Source organism: Aplosporella prunicola (assembly GCF_010093885.1).
Source record: "Aplosporella prunicola CBS 121167 unplaced genomic scaffold K452scaffold_91, whole genome shotgun sequence".
NCBI lineage: Eukaryota > Fungi > Ascomycota > Dothideomycetes > Botryosphaeriales > Aplosporellaceae > Aplosporella > Aplosporella prunicola.
In genome coordinates, this window is record NW_022983619.1 from 1 (window position 1) to 22,729 (window position 22,729).

Genomic DNA, 22,729 nt, shown 5'->3' on the forward strand with positions numbered 1-22,729 from the left:
AAAAAAAAAAAAAAAAAAGAAAAGAAAAAAGAAAAAAGAAAACATGAGACGCTATAAACAAGCGAGCTGCGAAAAATGGAGACAGAGAAACAGCCCATGCCAATAGATGAGGATTCCAACAACACAAAAGAGCGCACGTGTGCAGCTCCTTGCAGACAGCTTAGCAGAAGCCCCTCGTTGCCCTGCTGCTGCTGTCCCAAGAGCCCGTTTCCTTGAAGAAGGGATGCCGAGAAACACAAATGGAAAAACCTTGCGCCGATACCTATGCCTGGATGTCCGCCCGAGAGCCCGTTGCGCCAACATGATAAAACTAGTAAATCGACATGCAATAATGATTTTGAACCGCCCTTAAAGTCGCACTAGTTGAAAGTCCACTGGCAGTGACAGCTTTTGGAAGGATCATCCCGCCTCGAGAACTTCCTGAACGAACGCCTGGTACTACTATCGTCATCGTTGGTTGATGAATCAGGCACCTCTTCTTCCAAAGTCACGATGACATGGTTGCCGTATTCGTCCACGTAGGTTACCAATTCGCCGTTGTTGAGGAATTGCATCTTTTGGCACCGAGGTTTTTCAGAATTTGGAACCCGGCGCTCCTCAACCTTGACCAACCGAGAATACAGTCCGATATTGTCCACATCCGTGTAGCTGGAGCTGCGACGTTCCTTGGAGTTATCGTGTTCCTTGGAGTCGCGCCGTTCCTTGGGAACCTCCGTGGCAGTGGGATATTTACTGGTTGTCGTCCAGGTCGGTGCGGGGTGATACGTAGAACCTTCTCTCGCAAACCTTGTACTCGACGATGATATCGGGGTCGCTTCGTACGTGGTCGAAGTGGAGGTTGAACTCGAATTCGTCGTGTTTTTCTTGACGTAGATGAACGTTTCGATAAAAGTATGGTTGAAGACGCAGTACCATGGCGTGTCACCGGCAACCACTTGGCGGTGACGGAAGTTTCCCGGAGAAATAATGAAATCGGTGGGAGCAGTCCAGGGGGCCGTGCTCACAGTCGTATAGGCTTGAGCGTGTCGTTTTTTTACACTCTGACTGCTTTGTCCGGCCGCAAAGTCATCATCCCTCAAGATGACAATTTTCTGGTAGAACGCCTGGAAATGCCATGCAGGTCCGTCGCTGATATCATCCAGATCCTTGACCAAGGTCAACTTCTGTCTCGAAATGTCAGGGACCTGAGTTCCGTAATTAAGGGCTGTGTTGTTTTCCAGAGGTGTAATGTAGGCGCCGTATTCGTTGTCTTCGCCGTCGATGTTGATCTCCATTGACGGCACCTCAGCATCACAAGACCAAGCATCAGTCTGGCTGGATTCGGTCAAGCATGTGTTGCTCGACACGTCGGGGCTTTTCATTGGCAAGGCGAACTTGCCGGTTGGTAATGAAGGAAGGTCAGTGGGTATGGGAATAGTCGATGCGTCAAACATGGAAAACGTGCTGGCAATGGTAGAAGTTGGAGGACTGTGAAGATTCGTCAGAAAACAAAAATGGCTACAAGTTAGCAGAAAAAACACTTACGGTTGGTTGTGATGGCCTCCGCCTCTATCGTGCTTGTCAGCCTTAGGAAGCAAAGCACCGACAACGGCTCCGAGGACAGCCGCGAGAATTATGATGATAATAACCAAAACGATTAGCACCCATATTGGGACTTTTCCCCATAGTATTCTTGTCCTCCTCTTTTCGGTCCAACTCTTCTCCTTCCATGCCTTTTCCGACTGTTCAGCGCCTTGCTCGGCAGTAGGCCCATCAGGAGCACTAGGCTGTTGCTCCTGCGGTGGCTGCGGCGGTGGTTGCGACGGTTGCGGAGGCACCGGTTGTTGTTCGGCTTGAGGTAGCTGCAGCTGTTCGCTTGAAAGCCGGTCGTTCGGCGTCGCGGCATTGCTGGTCGTAAGAAGCATGTCCCGGGAATCAGCCGGAGGCGTTGCGGCACTGGCCGCTGGCGCTACTGCTCCCGCCGTCGCTACCACACCCGCAGGCCCCATTTCCTCAGGCACTGCCATCAACGATGCCTTCGTAGGGCCCTCTTCTGGGAACCTCGTGTAGGGGGGCAGCTGCTCCATATGGCCATCCGGTCCAATGATGTCTTGTTCTTCTCCATCGGGGCCTATTTGTCTGTGATATCCTCGGTCCAATCCAGGGAAGCCAACGGGAATCTGATTGTGCATGGGGGCGGTAGGCATGTGCTCCTCATCATCTTCGACAACATTCTGGGGATACATGCCATACGGATGAGTGGGGCCCTGTCCGGAGAATGATTGCCGAGGCGCCCGTGCCGTCGACGTCGTTGCCATGCTGGGCGACCTCGCTACACCGGTGCCTTGAGGATACATGCCATACGGGTGGCTGGGGCCAGAATTGCTGGGGAAGGGACTTTGCGACCGGTGTTCCGTCGCAAACGAGGACGTCGACGCAACGGATGCACGATGCGCCAACGAGCGGCCGAATCCAGCTCCAGAGTACATGCTGCTCCTGTCGGGCATGGGTTGCGAGGCGTTCGTAGCGGATCCGTCGTTTGCCATGGAAAAGGAATTGCGAGCAGAGTGGCCCTTGGTCATGCCGCCCGTGGGGGTTGGGGGCACAGGCTGCGTCTTGGTGTCCGGGGGGAAATTTTCAGAAATCGAATGCCTTATCGAGGACCGGTGGGATGGAGGAATAGAATGAGTGGTCGGGCCTTGGCCACTCTCTCGCCTCGGTCTGAAGCCATCCGCAACGCCAACTCCAAAGTCGTTATCGTTATCTTGGTCTACGGCATACTCGTCGTCGAAGACATTGGGGTTCCTCGGTGGCGCCTTGGGGTCGTCGCGGTCTGGTTGACGTCCATCCATTGCGCCCGGAGACCTGGCCGGCCCTGTCTCCTTATCCTGGGCGTGCGGCCGCCTTGGGAATGGGTCCAAGCAGTTGCGGGGCGATGCAAGTAGAACAGGCCGTGGGTCGGGAGGGGTGAGGGCTCTGGGGAACGGGCAAAGGTGGGCGAGTCGAGGCGGATGTTGGTGTTGATGGGTGGTGCTGCAAGTGGAGAGATCTGGGTTTGGTCACTGGTCACGGTTCTGCCGGCAAGCGCTCGCTCGGTGGCCGCTGCATGATTGTAGACTAGAGCGTTTCAGGCATGACATGGAAAGCCGCCTTTTCGAACAAAATAGGCAGACTCGGCGGCGCTGCCCCATTGCATGCCCTCTGCTCCATCGGAAGCGTTGATGAGGCCACAGTGCGCCGCTACCGTGGCCCTTCACAACATTGCTCCCCTCTCGACTGGTTCCTGTGGGACGCTTATGCCGCACTGCCGATAATGCGTCTACCCTCTCAGCCAATCGCCCCCTCGCACCCGCCGTGCCGGAGGGGCGTCAGCAAGATTAACCTTGATTTTAGCCTGCCCTTGCGCTGCCCTGGCTGGCCTGTCCTCGACTCCCATGCGCGTGCCCTGTCGCACCGCAACCGCTTCTGTTGCGAGCCCGACTCTGAAACTATGTGTCACGTGCCACGGCCGCCGAGGCTGCCACCCGCAAACCCGCATCGATGACGACGGTGCGTGCGGTGTTCCTGGGCGCCGCCGCCTAGGGCGGAGCCATCCGCTATCTTTGCCTCAATGCGGCTTAACGAGGGGAAACCATGGGCGCCGACCCAGATGACTTGTCGGCTCTGCCCCGGCCGCACTGCCCTCCTCCCAGCCCGATTTCTGGAGCCTGACCGAGCGCCGTGGGGCCGCCGACCATGCGGATTTTGCAACCTGTCGCTCGCAATGCCCTCACCACCAGCCCTCAGGCCCACGGGGTGGGTGAGCGTCCAAACACACGATTTTCGAACGCACGCCAGCCCGGCCGAGAACTCCCCCGTCGGTTGTCGCGGGTGGCCTGAGACCGCCACCGCCACAAAGGCAACTTTGACCGTGTGTCAAAGGCCTCCAAGGAGATCGGGCCGCGTTGATCCGCTTGGCCCAGGGTTGGTACGGTTCCGTACCAAGTACTACCCTTAGACGAGGGCTCTGTTGTTGCATCTCTCGCCGTCTTGCTGTGTTGTGTTGCGGTTGTTGCTACTCCGTAATGAACCGGTTCACGCTTGCCGTCGGCCTGTCGGTTCCTCGGTCCGCCTGTGTTCTTTTAGCTGTGACGGTCCGTTTGACAAATAGTGCCCAATCGTCTGCTAGGTCGAGATAGGGGCTGGGTTTTTTTTTTTTTTTTTTTGTCTTTTCGACTGAGACATGGCATCTTGTTCAGGTCGTTGATGGTGTTGATCTATATGGGTGTTGGGCATGGTCCACCGCAAATCGCTGCAACCTCAAAGTTGCGAGTCGCTAGGCAGTCTTGCAACCAACACTATGATTATGGTGGCTTGCCGCCTGTGCTAAACGTACGGATACTTATAATCGGGGGCGGGCCTTCACGACCTCTCATTAAAGCCGCAAGTTGCCTGCAGCAATTTCGAGGACGGCCGAGTCATTACCGGACAAGTGGGGATGGCTTCAGCGAAACTAGGCCTATAAGTCCGCCTGTATCCCGCCTCTGCTCCTACTCCTACGACTATCGAAACGAGTCAGCTGAGACGTGAGAGGAGACTCGGACTCTCTGTATTCGGCCTAGGGCTACTTCATAGGAGAGTTGGAAGTGTGAGATGAGTTTGAAAGCACTGTGTCTGGGGCTCGGTCGACTTAAACATGGCTGGGATGGGACGCCGCAGATGTCTTTGCAGCGGGTGGCTGGGGGCCATATACCGATTGCACAATAGCGTCCCTGCGCTGATGTCAGATCTCACAGGGAAGCAGTTTGGACGTGCTTCTGCTCAGTCAACAAGTGGCGGTCACTGTAGTCTTAAAGGCTACAAGACCCCATGCCGAGAGCAGAAACGATTGAACCGTCTAGCCCTAGCCGCTTAGCTCCTATACCAACACGATTGAGGTCATCGAGTCTTGTGAGAAGGCGACTTCCTGGGGCGAGTTCAGCTCGGGGGTGACTAATCGCTGATTAAAACCTCATCCAGGAGCATCCTGCGTCTGATAATCCTGTCAGCGACTGAAGCCGTTATTGCCTTCGGCGAAGTTCGGAAGGCCATTCTGATGGCATCATGGTCTGATCTCTCCACGGCCACGCAGAGTTGCGAGTTGAGTTGAACCGAAGACTTCCATGACCATTCGGTAGGCATAGAATTGAAGTCGTACGGAGGACTTATTCGATGAAACCAGGCAATCGCTCGCTCCGGGAGCAGCCGCCCGGAATGGCCACATGGCTCGTGAACGGTGGTTCAGCACGTGGAATTCCGACTTGGTCGGTAGATCTGACGTCGCCGTACTACCCCGCGATATGCACTGCCACCGTGCATTTTCCACAATGGGCACCGTCGAAAAAGAATAAAAGAGGTGTGGACAGCAGCTGGGTCGGCACGATGACAGCTGTCTGAGTTTTCACACTGCCGGAATGCAGAGTAATCATTCCATAATCCACCTGAGAGCGGGCGACCGCCTCGTTTTATCAATTTTTCCTTGTCGTCAGCAGTTCCGAGCCCCACGAGATTGATAATAGATTGATTAGATGCGAAGTCGGCACGGACGTTGGATTCGACGGTGTGGGGTCTCGCGGGCGTTTGGACAGAGAGAGAAAGAGTGTGATTGGAACCGTGGGTGGGCGATGATGGAATCCTGCCGGTTTTCGGCTGGGACATCGTATGAGGTCCCTGGGCCATGGTGGCGCCTGCCCGTTCCAAAACCAGTGGGTGAGTTTGTTGGCGGGTGGCAGAATTCCATGTGTTGAGGGCTTCCGTGGGAATGCCACGTCTGCCTTCATCGAAGCTTTCGGCAACGCCCAAAACGGATTACCGGCAAGGACGGGAAGGTGAGAAATCGCTGACTCCATCACCGTCTTATTCGGTGTCATCCCCGACGTCTTCCTGCAGCCTCAAGACGCGCCATGTTTGGAGGCGCAGCCTAACGATAAGTGAGCCGATAAGCCAACAACGAGGGCGGTGTACCTTGAGCTAAACTGCTTCAGGCAAGGATCTGGCGCACCCCCTTTGGGGTCCGTCCACGCCGTCCCACGGTCCCTGTCGCCGTTCTGCAGGCGTAAGAAAGAAATATTGTCGCCTTGGTTCCCACCTTTCTCTTCTGTTCATCCACCTCCATCCGCTCACTCCTCGCCCGAACACGCACCTTCCCTCGAAACAATGGCTCCTCAGAACATCGGTATCAAGGGCATTGAGCTCTACTTCCCCAGCCAGTGCGTCGACCAGGCCGAGCTCGAGAAGTTCGATGGCGTTTCCCAGGGGAAGTACACCATTGGCCTTGGCCAGACCAAGATGAGCTTCTGCGACGACAGAGAGGGTACGCTTTGTCCCCGCCGACTTTCTTGCTGAGTGCTAACCCGCCCCCAGACATCTACTCGCTCGCTCTCACCTCCGTCTCTTCCCTCCTCAAGAAGTACAATGTCGACCCCAAGAACATTGGCCGCCTCGAGGTCGGCACCGAGACCCTGCTGGACAAGTCCAAGTCCGTCAAGTCTGTCCTCATGCAGCTTTTCCAGGACTCGGGCAACACCAACATCGAGGGTGTCGACACCGTCAACGCCTGCTACGGCGGCACCAACGCCGTTTTCAACACCATCAACTGGGTTGAGTCTTCTGCCTGGGACGGCCGTGATGCCATTGTCGTCGCTGGTGACATTGCCCTCTACAAGAAGGGCAACGCCCGCCCGACTGGTGGTGCTGGCTGCGTCGCCATGCTCATTGGCCCTGACGCGCCGCTCGCCTTCGAGCCTGGTCTTCGCGGCACCTACATGCAGCACGCGTACGACTTCTACAAGCCCGACTTGACCAGCGAGTACCCCGTTGTCGACGGTCACTTCTCTATCCGCTGCTACACCGAGGCAGTCGACGCCTGCTACAAGGCGTACAACGCGCGCGAGGAGAAACTGGCCGCCGCTGCCAACGGCTCTGCCACCAACGGTGCCTCCAGCATCGAGACCCCTCTCGACCGCTTCGACTACATGTCCTTCCACGCGCCTACTTGCAAGCTCGTCCAGAAGTCGTACGCCCGTCTGTTGTACAACGACTTCCTGAAGAACCCCGAGAACCCTCTCTTCGCTGAGGTTCCCAAGGAGCTCCTCAACCTCGACTATGACGCCTCGGTCACCGACAAGACGGTCGAGAAGACCTTCGTTGCGCTGGTAAGTTCTTGAAGCCCGCCATTTACAAGCTACATCTAACATCCTGTTTTAGAGCAAGAAGAGGTTCGGTGCCCGCGTTTCGCCCTCCGCTATGGTTCCCACCATGTGCGGTAACATGTACTGCGGTTCCGTCTGGGGTGGCCTGGCCTCCCTCCTCGCCAACGTCAACAGCGACGACCTCCAGGGCAAGCGCGTTGGTATCTTCTCCTACGGCTCCGGTCTGGCTGCCTCCATGCTGTCCATGCGCGTCAAGGGCAGCACCAAGGAGCTCCAGGAGAAGCTCGACCTCCACAAGCGCCTGGAGGAGCGCCGGGTCGTTGCCCCCGAGGTCTACGACGAGGTGAGCATTCCCGAGCAAAAACAGGTGCCTGCGGGCTTCGTTTCAGACAGCATGCTAACGTCAGTGATAGATGTGCAACATGCGCGAGAGGGCCCACCTGCAGAAGAGCTTCGAGCCCAAGGGCAGCGTCGACACCATCATCCCCGGCACGTACTACCTGACGGAGATCGACGACATGTTCCGCCGCAAGTACAACGTCAAGGCTTAGATACCCCCCGCACGAACGGGAACGGAGAAAGCGGTGGCACGACCAATCCCCATCGATGGTGGGCACATGGCGTAGCCACGGCATCTCTCTATCCTCTTCTTCTCCGCCCTCACCTTTTTTTCTTCTTCTCTTCTCTACTTTTCCCATTACCCTTCCAGCCTGGTGTGCGGGCACCCAAAAAAGAAAACGCCAAACATGCACACATGCACACGCACAAAGAACGTCTGGATAGACGGGGGGCGGTGCGCTCCCCACACTAGCTCTAATAGATCGGCGCGGCCCTCTCTCTCTCTTTTTCTTTTCTGGTTTTCCTCTTTCCTCTCCGCTGTCTCTGTTGTTTTTTGGGACAGCAAGGAAGGAGGGAGCGAGAGGGGGCGCTGCGGTTGTACGTACCTTTTAGTTTTGACTCGACGAGGTGATGATTTGATGGATGGATGGATGGGTGGGTGGAGGGGCGTGGGAGGTTGGGGTGCGGGTTACGATTGATTGATTGATTGATATAGATAGAATGGTTATGTGGTTTGATGGTTGCGTTGTTGCTTGTTTGCTTGTTTTGTGGTACAGTGGTATGCTCGTGCCTTGATTTGTTAGGGTTCTTTGTTTGTTATTGTTGTTTTTGTAGTTGTTGTTGCGTGCGTGCTTTGTGTATGGCATGCGCGCGCGTGCTGCTTTGGTTGGTTGTGTTGGTATTATGCTGCCACTCCTACCGCAGAACAACCAAGCGCTCACACTACCTTTCCCTGCAGTAGTCTCACCCCTATAGCGTTCTCAGCGATACTATCTAGCTAGACAGGACAACCAGAGCTTAGAACCTGATCCTAGAACCTAGATCTCAAATGCTAAGTCTGACACCAATACCAACACCATACCAACACTACACCAGTGTAATCCACTAACCCTGCTCCGACCTAAACTAACAGACAGACAGCCTAGTTGACACTGACAGGCAGACAGACTAACAGGTATAAGTATAACAACAAACAGACAGACAAACAGACAGACAGACAGACAGACAGCTAATAGCTAGCAGCTAGCAGCTAAAGTCCTCAACGTCAACGTAAATCTAACAGCTGACAGGCATAGATAGCGTGACGGCTGTCTATTACCTATCACCTATTGCCTTCTATCTGTCACTTTATATATATAGCATGATAACGATAGGGAAAGCACTACGCATACCGTCGTATCGTGTAGGGGTTAGGTGCGCTGCTTCCACACACATACAACCTCTCCATACGACCCACCCTCTCTCTCTCTCCATACAACCCCCCTTCTTTTCGACACTCATTCACAACACGACACAACACAACACAACAGCCCAAGCCAAGCCAAGACGACAACTTCTTCTTTTCTGGTAGCTAGCACCTACCTACACTACAGTAGCTAGGTATGCTCGCATATCCCTCTCCCTTTCCCTCTCCTCTCCCTTAAAACTCCTCGCTGCGACGGAGCCCGCGAAAAACAACGAAAACGAACGTGAACGTAAAGTGAACACACAACACCGACTACCCTGTCCCCATCTTCTCCGGACATGAATGAGCGAGCTCGCGAGTGCTAACGTTGTCTTGATCTCCTCTCCCTTCGTTCTGCTGTTCTCGAAGATGAGGAAGCAGCGAGAAACACCACGAAGAGAAGTAAGCAAGCAAGCAAGCATGACAATTACATAATGTCCGTCAAAGAAACAAGAGAGAGCAGAGCGAACAGAGAAAATCTTGGAGCCGGTGTCATCGTAGCCTTTAAAAAAGCTGCTGCTACTTTATATTTTGCTGTCATTGTTGAGGTTGCCCCGCGCCAGGAAGATAAAAGGGAGGAGAAACAGAGAACAACTCGAAAAGGAGACAGGTCCTCCTTTCCCACTTGCTAATACCCAGAAAAGGAGAGAGAGAGAGCAAGACACCCCAGATTCGTGAGCAAAAAAAAGTAGAGAAAAAACCGTTAGCCGTTCGGAAGACCCAAACGCGCCGTGAAGCCAGCACCCATTCCCACAGCAAAAACCGAGTTTAGGAAAGATGATTGTGGGTGTTTGAGTGCTCTTCCCGCGTCATCCAGCCAAGACGGAAGGTCCCATCTTGTGTTGTCACGAGAGCGCCGTCATTGGTTTGCGAGCGATGAGTGGAGGAAAGAGGAAGTTGCTTTACTCCGAGGCCTCCTCCTCGTCATCGGCAGCCTCGTTGTAGGCGGCCTTCTCATCCTCGTAGCGCTTCTTGTCGGCGGCGGCCTTGGCCTCATAGGGGGCGCGCTGCTTCTCCGAGAGAGCCTTCCACTTCTCACCGAGCATCTTGCCGACCTCGCCTGTGCAACTCGTTAGTATTCGTCGGGCGCGGTCGCACTCGAGCCAATTGCGCCCGGGCGGGATGAGAGGGACGTACCGAACTTGATGCCAGGGTTTTCCGTGCGAACAGACTCGCGCTGCTCGTTGGCGAAGAACATGTAGGCCGACAGACCGCGCTTGGGCGCGTTGGGATCTGCAACACCATCAGTGAGCGACCGCGTGCGCTTGAGCGCCAAAGTGAAACGTACCCTTCTTTCTCTTGCCATCGGCCTTGGTGGCCTTGGCCTTGCGAGGTGCGGACTTCTCCTTGGGCATTTTGCGTTGTGCGAGGTGGGTTCTGTGGTGCGGTGCTGTCAGTTGGTGGAGCTCGATGAAGCTTGGGCGCGTCGAGATGGAACGCGGGTGAAAGACGCGGTCGCGCCGGCGAGGTGGGGTGAGAATTGTCGGATTGAGCGATGCAGGGGGGAAGCAGAGTCGTGCGCGACGCGTGCAGCAGCAGCAGCGACGGTGCAAGGCGAGATGGGGAGCAGAATGGCAGGTGGTGCGGTGCGGTGGTGGTGGGGTGGGCGATGGTCGAGTCGAGTGCGGCGGCCATGCACGCCAGCACTCGGGCGCGGTCGCCAGAAACCACAACAAAGCCCCGACAGAAGCAGTCGCGTGCAAACTCAGACGATGGGGACTTACTAGGCTAATTGATGCGACGGGGTGCGGGTTGCGAGAGGTAATGCGCCTGGGTTTGGGGTCAGCAGCTGGGCGGATAGCTCATGGCGACGGTGAGGTCAGATGGAGCGTCGAGTGGAGCAGCTTTGAAGAGCGCAGAAGAATCAGGCGGGAGGAGGGCAGTGTCGGGGGGAAGAGGGGGAAAAACGCGTAAAAAAGGGTGCGTTGTGGTTGCTGTGCGGCGTAGGTGCAGGAGCTTGATGCGCAAGCGATGTACTTACTATAAGGGATCCGTGGGCGGGCGGGTTTGTATGGCGAGCGCTGGGAGAGAGAGGTTGTGAGCAGCGGCACTCAGAGAGGCGGGCGGCCGGCCAGGTTTTGGTGAGGGAAGGGCAGCGCCAGCCTGCCGTAAGCCTGAGAGCCCGCGAGTCACGTGCCGCCCCCCAGCAACAACAACAACGCGCGCAACAAAGACGCCCTGCTGCTGCTTCGGGTATGGGTTCCTCTGTTGCCGTTGGCTGCTTTCCCCGCCCCGCCTCCCTTCTCCCTTCTCTCCTCTTGCTGTCATTGGAACTGCCATCCATCTTCCTTCCTGCCGGCCAAACGATGACGCGCCTGCAAAGCAACTCGACTGATGAGCTGCCGCAGGCCCAGTGTCACGCCCCCCCCCTCTCCACACTTGATTGTAATTGACCGGCCGCTTACGTTTGGCCCGCCTGCCCCGTGTCATCTGCCCCAACCTCTCTTGCCTTGCTGCGACGTCAAAGCCGCGTCGCCCACTGCCGTTCGCAGTCCGACTGACCCGTCCTCGTCCCACTCGCTCACGTGACCAGCCATGCTGCGCTTGGCCGCACCTGCCTGCCCGTCCACTCGTCCATGTTTATGAGTAGTCAACTCACCGCACGCCCTGCAGTCCATCATGTAGTTAACTAGGCCTCGCCGACGTTAGCTGGACGCAGCTTCCGTGGACCACCATGCCAAAGCACATTGATCCGACGAAGACAATTTCATCATTGAGCCAAGGAAAATGCAGTGAGCCGATTGACATGGCGTCTTTTTGAATTCGTAAATGTATGCTTTGACGGAAAGGATGAAAGATCTACTTGATCTCAAAAAGAAATTCCTAGTGACAAGACCACGTTGGAGAACTGTTGTACATACTCCGGAGTACGGATGCAAACGTGACGGGGACGTCGAACAATGAATGCCCACCTTTACATGCCGAGATGACAGCCCATGACAGGGGAGACGACAGCTGCAGCACCCACCAGGGAAGCACGCCTATGAGATGAAAGACAACACTCCCGCACTGAGAGAAGGAAGGAAAGGTGTGGTGGTTGTGGACAGATTGATAGCCAATGCCGGGGAAGCCGAAGCTGGTTACCCTAATGCACCGCGCTAACCCACGCGTGCGCGCGACATGCTGGTGCACAAAAGTGCAGAGAACCACGACAGGCCACTAGCTGCGAAAGATGAGGCTTCAAAAAATCAGGAAAGGCAGACGAGGATGATCGACAGGCGCGCCTCGGGGATAACACGCACTAAAGTCCAGGGATCTCGAGCTCGGATCATTTCCTCTCCGGTGTCCAGCCGGGGGGGGGGGGCGGTGGCTCTCTCTTAGGCCAGCAAAGCAACCCTTCACGCTCAACCCATAGCATCCCCCAATTTAAACCTGCCAGCATACTATTGTAAGCCCTCCTGGTTCACCACCACCGCCTGCAGGAGCCTCTCATCTCCTCCTCGGCCACACCCTACCCTCGGCGCCCTTCAGAAGAAAGCGCACGGCTCAGAGCCCTGACGACATAGCCGACACCAGAGCCTCATTGACTTGAATACAAACCAACATGGGCGGGTGGATGTCACGGTTGACCTCGCTGGTGTGGGCGAAGAAGGAGATTCGCATTCTTATCCTCGGTCTTGTAAGCGCGTAGAAGGGGCAGGAAGAGCGCAGGAGGAGCACTGGCTTATCAGAGCGCAGGACAACGCGGGCAAGACGACGCTGCTCTATCGGTTGAAGGTTAGTGCGCGATACGACGGCTGGCACTACGGACGGACGCTCACCCGCCTTGCGCGCTGCAGATCGGTGAGGTCGTCACCACTATTCCTACCATCGGCTTCAACGTCGAGTCCGTCTCGTACAAAAACCTAAACCTCAATGTCTGGGTAAGTCAAAGACCACCACCACCAAGGCCCCGCGACGACAACAGCAACGACAATAGCTAACAGACGACGTTTAGGATCTCGGTGGCCAAACCTCCATCAGACCGGTACGCGGCCCTCCCCTGCGCCTGCGCGCGCCCCTAACCCCGCGACTCGCGACCCACTGACACGCACCCCCCTAGTACTGGCGCTGCTACTACAGCAACACGGCGGCGGTGATTTTCGTCATCGACAGCACCGACATCGACCGGTTAGGCACGGCGTCGGAGGAGCTGGCGGCGATGCTCAGCGAGGAGGAGCTGCGCGACGCGGCGCTGCTCGTCTTCGCCAACAAGCAGGACCAGCCGGGCGCCAAGGGCGCGGGCGAGATCTCCGAGGCGCTGAAGCTGGGCGAGCTGCGCGACCGCAACTGGAGCATAGTTGCCTGCTCGGCCATTGATGGCCGCGGCGTCGATGAGGGCATGGATTGGTTGACGGTGAGTGTGCCCGCACAGACACACACTCATGCTCTTGCACTTTTGCTTGGCAGCTATGCTTGGCGCCAGACAGACAGGACTTTTTCGGCTGACCATTCTACCCACCACAGACTACGATCCAGGCCGATAACGCATAGTGCAGCAGGAGCGCACACCCTCGCGCGCGCTCGCTGGCTGGGGCGGCTGGGAAAGAACATACGACTTGTAATACCCGCATTATGGAGTTCTGGCGCAATTCTCAATGCACGGGAGCGAGAGAAACGGAAGAAAGGAAGGAAGAAGGAGGGACTTTGGGCGGCGTGTCTCAAGATCCGAACAGACAGACGGCCTCTTTTTTTCCGCAGGACAGGCTGGTGCTCGACATGACAGGACGGGACGGGACGGGACGGGATGGGTCCGACGCGCTATATGATGAGTAGAAAGAAGAACGGGGGGGGTTTTGTTTGCCCCCACCCCATCACTGATAAAGCACACTATGTATTAAGAATCCTAAACATTTAGACGGCTGGTATCTAGGTAGGATGGCGGGGTAGTGACGGTGTCGTCTTTCTTGTCTTCTTTCTCTCTCTCTTCCCCTCCCTCTCCCCCTAGTTCGTTCATCATTCCTACACACCAAACCTCCACCCCTCCATCCTCCCTACACGACCCCACACCAACCCTACACACGAAACTACCGCACCACTCACTCATTCCACTGGCTCCCGTACCCGCTGAGACACGCCCTCCCCGCCTCTTGATCAGCGCGCGCGCACGGCCACGGTGCGGCGACACGGAAAGCGCTCATGTTGCACAGGGAGAGGTGTTTTGGATGGTTAGTGTGTTTTGCTGGTACGTTTATCAGTCGGAAACTGTTGTAGCGCTGCTTCTTGTTTGGAGTTGGTTGTGTGCTGCGCTGCATTGTGCTGTCATGTGTTGGGATGTGTGGTCGGCTTGTCTAGGAGCTTCTCTTTTCTTCTGCTCTTCCTCTTCTTCTTCTTCTTTTTTATCGATATATATAATACCAGCACCCCCCTCTCTTTCCAGCATTTCTCCATTTCACAGCGCCGTCGAGCCCTGGCAGAAGGGAGAATGGGGGATATGGCTAAGGACATAGCTACGGGAGCCCATGATTGTCACTTTGGGCGTCGAAGGCGGTGCGCTGACTTGTGGACACGGAAGTGGTGTATAAAAGGGGGGAACTTTCCAGCCTTTCCAATCGACTCCACTGACCAACGTCTTCAGGCTCAAGACTCATTCTTCACAATTTCTCGGAAACTTCGCAGCGCGGAGTACTTTCACCGAGAGAAGTTGAACTGTCCCAGAGACTACGACGCTCGTCTGGGCGAATACGGTCCAGTTTCCTGCCTTGAGCTTTATTTGTCGTGGTGATGTGCGGCGTCACTGCTCTATAAAGCTATTGCTCAGCATCTCACAGCCCGTAGAATGGAATGGGAGTAAAATCAAATGACAAAAGCGAAAGTAAATGACAAAGGCGAAAGTAAACAACAAACGAAACAGAAAGGCAGCCAGCACCCGCTCCTAAGTTGTCTCTATCATCAATGTGTCCGCTGTCCTGGAAGGGTTTCCCGGTTGCTGCCAGCACAGCTCGGTCTTCGTCAAGGTGACTAGCTTCACGATTCCGCGGAGTATTTGTAAAAGACCATATCCCCTGTCTGCGCATCAGTATCAGTGGTGGTAGAGCTCCCCACCATAACCGCAGCCTTAACAGTCCTCAGACAAGACACAGGAAGGAACCGAAGCCCCGTGACACCGCTTCTACATTAACCACGGGCGCTTTTCATTTACAAGCCACCGCACCCCGACGCCGCAGCTTCGTGCTATCAGCTTACGGCGTATCCACTGCTCTCTACCTGAGTTTCATTTCACCTTCCCAGACTCTACACTCACATACCAGCAACAAGAGCCTGCGGAAATGCAAGGTAAAAGAAATATTAATAAGGGTATTTAAAGGAGTTGGTATAGTAATCCCAGCTGTATGTTTCACAGGCCGTGGGCAAGTACAGTCGGTTGACATGCTGCAACAGTACTTACATGTCCGTTTTTTCGTCACTGCTAGCACGGATTCTCACTGGATCAACTCTATATACTACTGCGATTTTACTGTTGCCTTTTTTTTAGTGCTGCTCGCCGCTGCTGGCTTGGGGTGGTGTGCTTTGTCGCTGCTTTGTGGTGCTGGGGAACGGCGTTGTGGTTTATAGTTGATCGCGGTTTAGGGAGGTTTATTGGCGTGGTTGGGAGTGCTGGCTGCAGGATGCAAGATTTGTGTATAGGGGTTTTTCGTCGGGAGCCGGAGCTATCCGCGCATGTCGTCAACTAGTGAACGTTCGTGTTCTTAGTGTTGATGCCGTTGAAGAGGCTGGTGTTGGAAGTTTATATATGTTTTTAGAGCGAGGTTAGCACAAGAGTCTGGCCGGAACCGGGTTCGTGTTGTGTGGAGCAGATCCGATTCGTTGCCAAGTCAGTGTGCGTTCGTTCCAATAAAAGCTCAAAGCAACTCGCTATGATTCTTACATATCTAGGGGACAGTATAAGAGAGCTTATATTCAGTGACATAAGCTTTAAGGGTCTTCGTAATATCCACATATCTATACGAAATGGTTTATTCCAAGAGCAGCATCAGTTCTGAACATCCAGAAAGTAAGACAGGGTAGTGAAGCAGAAGAAAAATAGTAGTATAAGAGCAGGGAATGACTACTTCCTATTCCCATTGAAACCCGCAAGATCATCCCAAATTCCTATGTTATGGATCACCAAAGATGCGGTTCATCCTTAAAAAAAAAAAAAAATACACGATCACATTATTCCAAAGACTGCAACGGAATGGTTTACAGAAACTGTAACACAAAACCTCCTTATCGAGGCGCAGGCTTTATAGCACCGCTCCATTATAACGCTCCCCATCACCATCCCACACTACCACACATCAACACACCCTCTCAGTACCGAACAACAGCATCTCGTGTCTCACCACAGCATCACAGTGCGGTTCTACAGACTAGAACAGTGAGATCTATCAGCCCGTGGCAAGGGACGAGAGAGAAGACACCCGGGGCAATTGAGGCAGCTAATTGGTCTTGCCGTTGGTTGATTCGAAGGCATGGGTAGACACTTACTAGAGTAAGCATCCCGTAACGAGAACGAATTTAGTGAGTGATGTCCTCCTTTTATGCCACTACCGCTGCATACAAGCCTCGCAACCACCCATCCTACACCCCGGCATCTCCCTAGTATCCATACGGATATCTCAAAATGATCTCCATTCTATATTTTACGCACTGCCTACGCAAACCCAAGACACCACACCAGCACACCAACCCAGCCCCCAAAAACCAGAGCGCACCCTGGCCACAAAGCGCACTGCCCTACCCAAAAGGCTCTACAGCACCTGCATGGTTCTACAGCACCTGCATCACCACCGCTGCCGCCGCAACCAACTGCAACCAAGTCCGCATCACGGAACAAGAAAGGGTGGCTAGGGCGCTTAAGAGTCAAGGCTTTCCGCACTGGCGGGGGAGTGTGTCTGTCCGTGCTAAAGTTTCTGAGCTACAGTAGACTGCGCGGAGGGATACACGCAACGCCCACTGGCTAGCCCCGCTGTTGGTCTTGCACGCCTACGCGTCACGGTGCTAAGCGGTAGCGTTAGGATGAGGTGCCGGTGAGCAGTGCGTGCTTTCCAGCCGCAGCGACGGGGTGTAGCGACCAGTGTCTACAGTGGATTGGCACATAGTTCGATTTGCCTTGCCACAGTAGTAGTGGTGGTTATGGTGGTTGTGGCGCGGCAATGCTGTCGCCGCTGTTGCTGCTGTGGACGAGGACGAGGACGTTGCCACTGTTGCAAGAGGGAGGACTGCCATGAGCACGCACTGTTTGAAATAGGTAGTCAGGAAAGATGTGAGGTGTTCTTGCCCCTTGATCATTACTCTTGGTTCCGCGCATCGGAGCTTACCAGCTACGTTACGTTACGTTACGCTATGCCAGACCAGGCCAGATCATCCAACCCCCAGTGACGTGCGTGCAGTGAGTTACGTTATGTGTATGTTCATACCCTCCCCTCTACTTCCATTCCCTTCCCTACAGCAAAACGCCCCCACCCAATGCCCCCAGGAACAAACACCACGCGCCCAACCAAATCCAACCTCCCATCCCGATTCCCATCTCCATCCCCGTCACCTTCCCCGCACCCCCACCAAGCCGCACCGTCTTCACCGCGCCACCAGACCCATCGCCATCACCATCCTTGTTAGTGTCAGTACCTCCCGTAGTCGTAGCATCCGACACAGACGCAGACGCAGACGTAGCGTCGCTGGTGGTGGTAGTCGTAGTGGTGATGCTGCTGCTGCTGCCAGCACCAGCAGAGCGGCACGGGCCCACGGTGCCGTAGAAGCTGTCGTAGCAGAGGGTCGAGTGCGAGCGTGTGCTTGTGCCTGTCCTGCTTGGGGCAGGGGAATCAGTCTTGCTCGTAGAAACTGTGTTCTCGGTCGTGCTCTCAGTCGCGGTCGTAGAAGCAGTGTTCTGGGTCGTGGTAGTAGTCGCTGTGGCTGAGCCCTCTCCCTCCACCATCGCCGTCGTCGTCGTACTCGTTGCAGGCGCGGCAGAACCGGCACTCTTGCTCGTGCTCATGCTCATGCTCCAGCTCCACCCCATCGGCGCCAGCGAGCTCGGCACGCTCGACACCGTGGCGTTCTCGGCTGAGGGCGGCGGCAGCGTCGTCGTCGTCGTCATCGGCATCGACAGCGGCTGCGGGTACCATTCCAGCGTAGTATTGGCATTGGAAGCGCTTGCGCTTGTGCCTGCGTGCGCGTTGGTGCCGGTGCTTGCTCCGGTACTGACGCTGGCGCCGGTGCTGTCGTCGGCACTGACACCCACAACACGACGCGCACCGAAGCCTTCAACAGCAGCACCTCCAAAGCCATCAATATCAGTGTCATTGCCCGCGCCACCAGCTGCAGCAGCAGCGCCCACCTGATCGCCCCTTCGCGCACCCATTCCCTTGCCCACAGCAGCAGCAACAGACCCTCCACCAACGCCAACGCCAGCAGCAGTGCCAGAACCACCAAGCACGCCCGCATCCGCAGCCACAGCGCCAAAGCTACTGAACACATGCGCGCGAGCGCGCATCAAGTCCGCGCAGTCGCGGGGAGAGAGCGAGTGGCGGAGGAAGTCGGGGCAGGGTTCGGTTTCGGCTTCTGCCTCAGCAGAGGTCGAGGCGACGGACGTGGCTGAGAACGCAGTGGTGGCCGTGGCCGTGGCCGTGGTTGAGGACGTGGCCGTGGTGGAGGGCGTGACAGAGACAGTAGCGGTGGAGCTGTGGCAGCCGTGAGGTATCGCCCGCTGTAGAGTGGTGCGTGGAGAGAGAGGGAAAGAAGTAAAGGAGGGAGGAGGAGGGGGAAGGAAGGGTGAGAGGAAGATGACTTACGGATCCTGGTGCGCGGAAGCTAGAACCATGGGGGTGAGGAAGGCGAGGACGAGGGCGACGAGGGCGAAGACGAGGAAGCCGGGAAGACGCATTTTGCGCATTTTGGTGTGTGTGCGTGTTTGCGATTCTGTTGTTCTGGTTGTTGTTTTGGTGAGAGGGTGCTGGTTGACTTGGGTTGAGGGAGGGGAAACAAAGGAAGTGGGATTTTGTTTTTTGTTTTGTTTTTGTAGCGCGATGTGGATGTGGCGGCTGGTGAAAGTGAAATACCTAGTGAATTGTGGATTGTGGATAAGGATTGCTGTGAGACAATAGGTAGGCTGGGCTGGGCTAGGCTGCTTTGGTATTGTGAAGTGGTGTAAATGATGGATGGTGTTCTGCCACTGTCTCTCTGTCTTTCAGTGTCTACAGAAACGTTTAGGAAAAAGTGCGCTTTACCTCTCTCTGTTCTGTGACGCTTTTACTCCATAGAGGCGGAGCTGAGCATCATGTTCGTATATTAGTATCTTTACAAGTATTCGACTGAGTAAACCTTCGCTCCTTCGAGTATGATGCGATGCGGTGCCAACCCAACCCAACCCGTTCAATCAACGGCTCTGTCCACCGCGGCTCCAACGAGGCACACCAATCCAAACACACGAAGCCCTGCAACGTGCGTCCAAGCCATTATCCCACCCCCAAAACCACCAACAGTCCCCCCTAAACCCGATACATATCCTCCAAATAGCTCACCATCCGTCTCTGCAACCCCAGCACCTGGGTCTCCGTAACCTTGCCCTTCGGCGCTTCCCTCTCCCCTTGCACGACCAACTCGGCCTTCATGCCAAAAAACGGCACGCCCAAGCCCTTCAGCTGCCCGCTCATAACCGCCACCATCTCGCGCGACGCTTTGTGGATCTTGGCATCCAGGGCGTGCAGCTCAGCAGCCGAGGCGCGCTGCGCCTGCAGCGCCTTGCGGCTGCCATGCCACATCAGCTCGTGCGTTGCCTGGTCGGCCATCATCTGAGATAGAGGTCAGTGAGTGGTGCACGCAGCAACGATTGAGATGGGCCGGAGATGGAGAAAGAGAGGACGGGAAGGGAATGAGATGGGACGAAAATACCCGCTGGATCTGCCCCTGGAAGCTCGGGTTCTGCGCCGCGATCTTGCTCACGCACCGCAGGCCCTGCGACCACTCGGTGATGGTCGCCGGGTCGATGACCGGCGGCGCGGGCTTGAGCTGCTGCTGAGGCGCGGCGGCGAAGCCGCGGGGAAAGTCATGGTGATTTGGACGGCTCGGATCCGCTAAAGCAGCGCCAGTAGGCTGCGCGAAGAATTGCTGGGAATTTGCTTGCGGGACGGGGTAGGTGGGATAGCCGGGCGGGGTGGTGGAACGCGTGGGAGCCGCGTGCTGCGGTTGCTGGGGCTTCAATGCAGCGAGGTTTCGAAGGACGGTCGCGAGGTCCGGCACCTGGTTTGAGGGTTGCGGCTGCTGCTCTGCCATTATGGTGGTGGAGGCGCGGCGGGCAGCGAATGTGGTTACTGTATATACGGTACGGAACGAGAGCTCGACAGTAGAGGTAAGTTAAGGAAACGCGGGCGACGAGATGCGGAAAGCAAGGGAAGCAAAGCGCGCGGGCGGATCAAAAGCGATTGACTGAGTGAGCGTCGCTCACATGGCCGTTGTAGCTAGCCAGCAGAGCGAGTCGAGGAAATCACTTCATTTACACACAAGGCAATGAATGGAGCAGACCTGTGACGTGGGGAGCATTAACAACCACCTCTCGTCTACGGCGGACGAGCAGCGCACGCGGCGCAGCCCTGCGGCGAACGCAGAAAGTTCGCGGACACCGGGACCTACCTCGTATGAGATCGAGCACCTTAGCAGCACCAGCAGCAACCAGCAGCCACCCCGCAACGGCCTACTCCAGCCGCATCATCGCACCTGCACCGCCGGGCAATTCTTCGCTGAATTGACAGCAAAACACACACACACACTGTTTTGATTGCTTAGCTCGCCCACTTACCCACACACACACAAACACACGCACGCCGCCACGATGCCACGCGCCGCAAAGGACGCCACCATGTTCACGGCGACGGGGCCCCACGCGCACTCCAAGGCGACGCAGGTCCCGCTCGCCAAGGCCGCCGCCCCCTCCGGCGAGACGCCGCAGCAGAAGATTGCGCGTCTGCGCGCCGCGGCGCAGCAGGCCAAGGTTGGGCAGGAGTCGACGTTCGACAAGGTCATTAGCAGAGGGCGGGTATGGGCGGACCGAGCCCACAGGGTCACGGCGCTGAGCCTGATCGCTGCCACTGGTACGTCTTCTCTCTCGGACAATGACGGCGGAGGAGGAGGAAGAAGAAGAGGAAGAGCAGCAGCAGCAGCAATGGATGCTTTCATCCCGATGACGCCGCGACGACATCAAGCTCGCGTCCTCCGTGTCTTACTGCCTAGTACTTAAGCTGCGTGGGCTAACCAACGCGCACAGGCATCGCGGGCGTCGTGACCGTCTTCGCCCTCGGCGACATGATGATCTACAACCGCCGGAAGCGCAAGGAATGGTTCCACGAGCAGAACCAAAAGCACGCGATTGCGCTGGCGGAAGCCCGACAGGCCGTGGCCGGCGGCGCCGCCACAGAGGACCAGATCCTGCTGCTGAACCGCGAGCGCGCGGCCGAGGAGCATGAGCTCGCCAAGAAGAACAAGCCGGGCATCTTCGGCCGCGCCAAGGAGTCCCTGTTCGGCGGGCTCTCGAAGGAGGAGAAGCAGGGCGGCACGCTCGCTGCTTCGGCCGCGACGGACGTCGAGGACGCCGCCAAGGGCGCGTGGGACACTATCCGTGAGAATTCACAGCAGGCGAAGGACGAGGGGCTCGGCATATTGCAGGCTGTTGAGGATAAGAGACGGGAGGGCGAGCATGCCGTCGCGCAGCAGTCTGGCGTTGCAGGAGGCCCGCTGGACCACTTGGCTGAGGAAGCAACTGCCGCGGCGTCTCAAAAGTCAAAGAGCTGGACTAGCTGGATCACCGGCCGGTGAGGGATGGACTGGTTTGAAGAGTATAAAAAAAAGTCACGGAGTATAATTTTCGTTGCTCTGCAATTGTAAAGCGGGGGCCCTTCCTGGAAAATTCACTGTAACATACTATACCTCTTTGCTTGGTTCAGAAGACGCAGCATAGAGGCGGTGCATATCAGAGACCGGAGCATACGGAGTAATTCGAAATTCAAACACGTGGGATTGTTTTTTGGGTACTTGAAGCATGAATGATAATCACCAGGACGCCTTCTCACGCCCATCAACTTGCCTGTGTCGGCACCGGCAGATAGGTCCGGCGTTCCTTGGTTCTCTGTCACGCACGCGTGGAATCAGCGGACGTATGTCTCGGTGCGTAGCGGAGGAGAAGGCAGACTTACTTCCTGAATGCGCTCGATATACGGGCGAACAGCAGCGTAAACGAGCAAGCTGCCAGTCGAAATGATAAAGATCAGAACGACGGCCTGATCTTTCGTAGAATCGCGCTCTAGCACCCCAATCATTAGACGCGGCACGCAGCGGCGCACAAAGCGCGGGCAGGACGCAGCACGTACGGAAGCAAGTGGTCATGACATCCTCCTCGGTCGCGCCCTTACAGATAGGCAGGTTATTCTTCTCGAGGCAGAACTGGCGGTTACAGTCGTTGCAGGTGCGCTCTTTAGTCGGCTTGCTCTTGCGCTGCGTGAAGACGTTCTTGAGCGAGTAGCCCGAACCGGAGGAGTACGAGGAGCCGGAGCCGGAGCTCGACGAGTAGCCGTTGGCGGGCGAGGTGGAGAGGCCGTTGAGCTGGATGATGGTGCTATTGGAGAAGCAGGTGCACTTGCAGAAGGAGGCGGGGGCTGCTCGCGAAAGAGAGAAAGAGAGGAGATCGTCAGCGAGTGTTGCTACGGTAGTGGGTGGGTAGGTAGAGACAGAGCGAGCTGGCGGGGCGGCGTACTGGCGGCCAGCGCGGCCGATATCAGGGCCAGCAGCCCAAGCAGCGTGAATAGGCGCCTGATCATGGCGGCGGGCGGGTTTGGCGGTTGGTCACACC

The 22,729-nt window shown here is 56.3% G+C and overlaps 8 protein-coding genes across 8 annotated transcripts; 4 read left to right on the forward strand and 4 right to left on the reverse strand.

The window, feature by feature from the left end:
- Window positions 1-359: 359 nt before the first annotated feature.
- K452DRAFT_239026 (uncharacterized protein) lies at window positions 360-2,468 on the reverse strand (the record flags this gene model as incomplete). The annotated part of the gene is made up of 2 exons (XM_033537690.1): window positions 360-1,467; window positions 1,525-2,468. The coding sequence occupies 2 exons, from the start codon at window positions 2,466-2,468 to the stop codon at window positions 360-362; spliced, it is 2,052 nt and encodes a 683-aa protein (XP_033391335.1).
- Window positions 2,469-6,153: 3,685 nt separating this feature from the next.
- On the forward strand, window positions 6,154-7,699 carry K452DRAFT_303411 (uncharacterized protein; the record flags this gene model as incomplete). Its single annotated transcript, XM_033542716.1, has 4 exons — window positions 6,154-6,310; window positions 6,361-7,151; window positions 7,204-7,491; window positions 7,562-7,699. The coding sequence occupies 4 exons, from the start codon at window positions 6,154-6,156 to the stop codon at window positions 7,697-7,699; spliced, it is 1,374 nt and encodes a 457-aa protein (XP_033391336.1).
- Window positions 7,700-9,833: 2,134 nt separating this feature from the next.
- Window positions 9,834-10,286, reverse strand: K452DRAFT_313839 (uncharacterized protein; the record flags this gene model as incomplete). The annotated part of the gene is made up of 3 exons (XM_033543698.1): window positions 9,834-9,991; window positions 10,069-10,164; window positions 10,220-10,286. 3 exons carry the CDS (start codon window positions 10,284-10,286, stop codon window positions 9,834-9,836), a joined length of 321 nt encoding a protein of 106 aa, XP_033391337.1.
- Window positions 10,287-12,290: 2,004 nt separating this feature from the next.
- Window positions 12,291-13,776, forward strand: K452DRAFT_293084 (uncharacterized protein). The gene is made up of 6 exons (XM_033541498.1): window positions 12,291-12,550; window positions 12,610-12,648; window positions 12,711-12,794; window positions 12,869-12,898; window positions 12,974-13,267; window positions 13,378-13,776. Exons 1-6 carry the CDS (start codon window positions 12,476-12,478, stop codon window positions 13,402-13,404), a joined length of 549 nt encoding a protein of 182 aa, XP_033391338.1. The 5' UTR covers window positions 12,291-12,475; the 3' UTR covers window positions 13,405-13,776.
- A 4,806-nt stretch (window positions 13,777-18,582) lies between these two features.
- K452DRAFT_172404 (uncharacterized protein) lies at window positions 18,583-19,187 on the forward strand. Its single transcript, XM_033535813.1, has one exon. It carries the CDS (start codon window positions 18,675-18,677, stop codon window positions 18,993-18,995), a length of 321 nt encoding a protein of 106 aa, XP_033391339.1. The 5' UTR covers window positions 18,583-18,674; the 3' UTR covers window positions 18,996-19,187.
- Window positions 19,188-19,379: 192 nt separating this feature from the next.
- On the reverse strand, window positions 19,380-20,163 carry K452DRAFT_239038 (uncharacterized protein; the record flags this gene model as incomplete). The annotated part of the gene is made up of 2 exons (XM_033537692.1): window positions 19,380-19,682; window positions 19,783-20,163. 2 exons carry the CDS (start codon window positions 20,161-20,163, stop codon window positions 19,380-19,382), a joined length of 684 nt encoding a protein of 227 aa, XP_033391340.1.
- A 556-nt stretch (window positions 20,164-20,719) lies between these two features.
- K452DRAFT_239028 (uncharacterized protein) lies at window positions 20,720-21,699 on the forward strand (the record flags this gene model as incomplete). Its single annotated transcript, XM_033537691.1, has 2 exons — window positions 20,720-20,978; window positions 21,152-21,699. The coding sequence occupies 2 exons, from the start codon at window positions 20,720-20,722 to the stop codon at window positions 21,697-21,699; spliced, it is 807 nt and encodes a 268-aa protein (XP_033391341.1).
- A 259-nt stretch (window positions 21,700-21,958) lies between these two features.
- K452DRAFT_313844 (uncharacterized protein) lies at window positions 21,959-22,697 on the reverse strand (the record flags this gene model as incomplete). The annotated part of the gene is made up of 4 exons (XM_033543699.1): window positions 21,959-22,009; window positions 22,077-22,183; window positions 22,251-22,580; window positions 22,634-22,697. 4 exons carry the CDS (start codon window positions 22,695-22,697, stop codon window positions 21,959-21,961), a joined length of 552 nt encoding a protein of 183 aa, XP_033391342.1.
- Window positions 22,698-22,729: the final 32 nt, after the last annotated feature.

What these genes read in the sequence shown, in the direction of transcription:
- K452DRAFT_293084 (XM_033541498.1), top strand. Translation starts at nt 12,476, where the DNA reads ATGGGCGGGTGGATGTCACGGTTGACCTCGCTGGTGTGGGCGAAGAAG. An exon ending in ACCTAAACCTCAATGTCTGG is followed by an intron (nt 12,795 to 12,868) that starts GTAAGTCAAAGA and finishes GACGACGTTTAG; the next exon opens with GATCTCGGTGGCCAAACCTC. An exon ending in AGGGCATGGATTGGTTGACG is followed by an intron (nt 13,268 to 13,377) that starts GTGAGTGTGCCC and finishes TACCCACCACAG; the next exon opens with ACTACGATCCAGGCCGATAA.
- K452DRAFT_172404 (XM_033535813.1), top strand. Translation starts at nt 18,675, where the DNA reads ATGACTTACGGATCCTGGTGCGCGGAAGCTAGAACCATGGGGGTGAGG.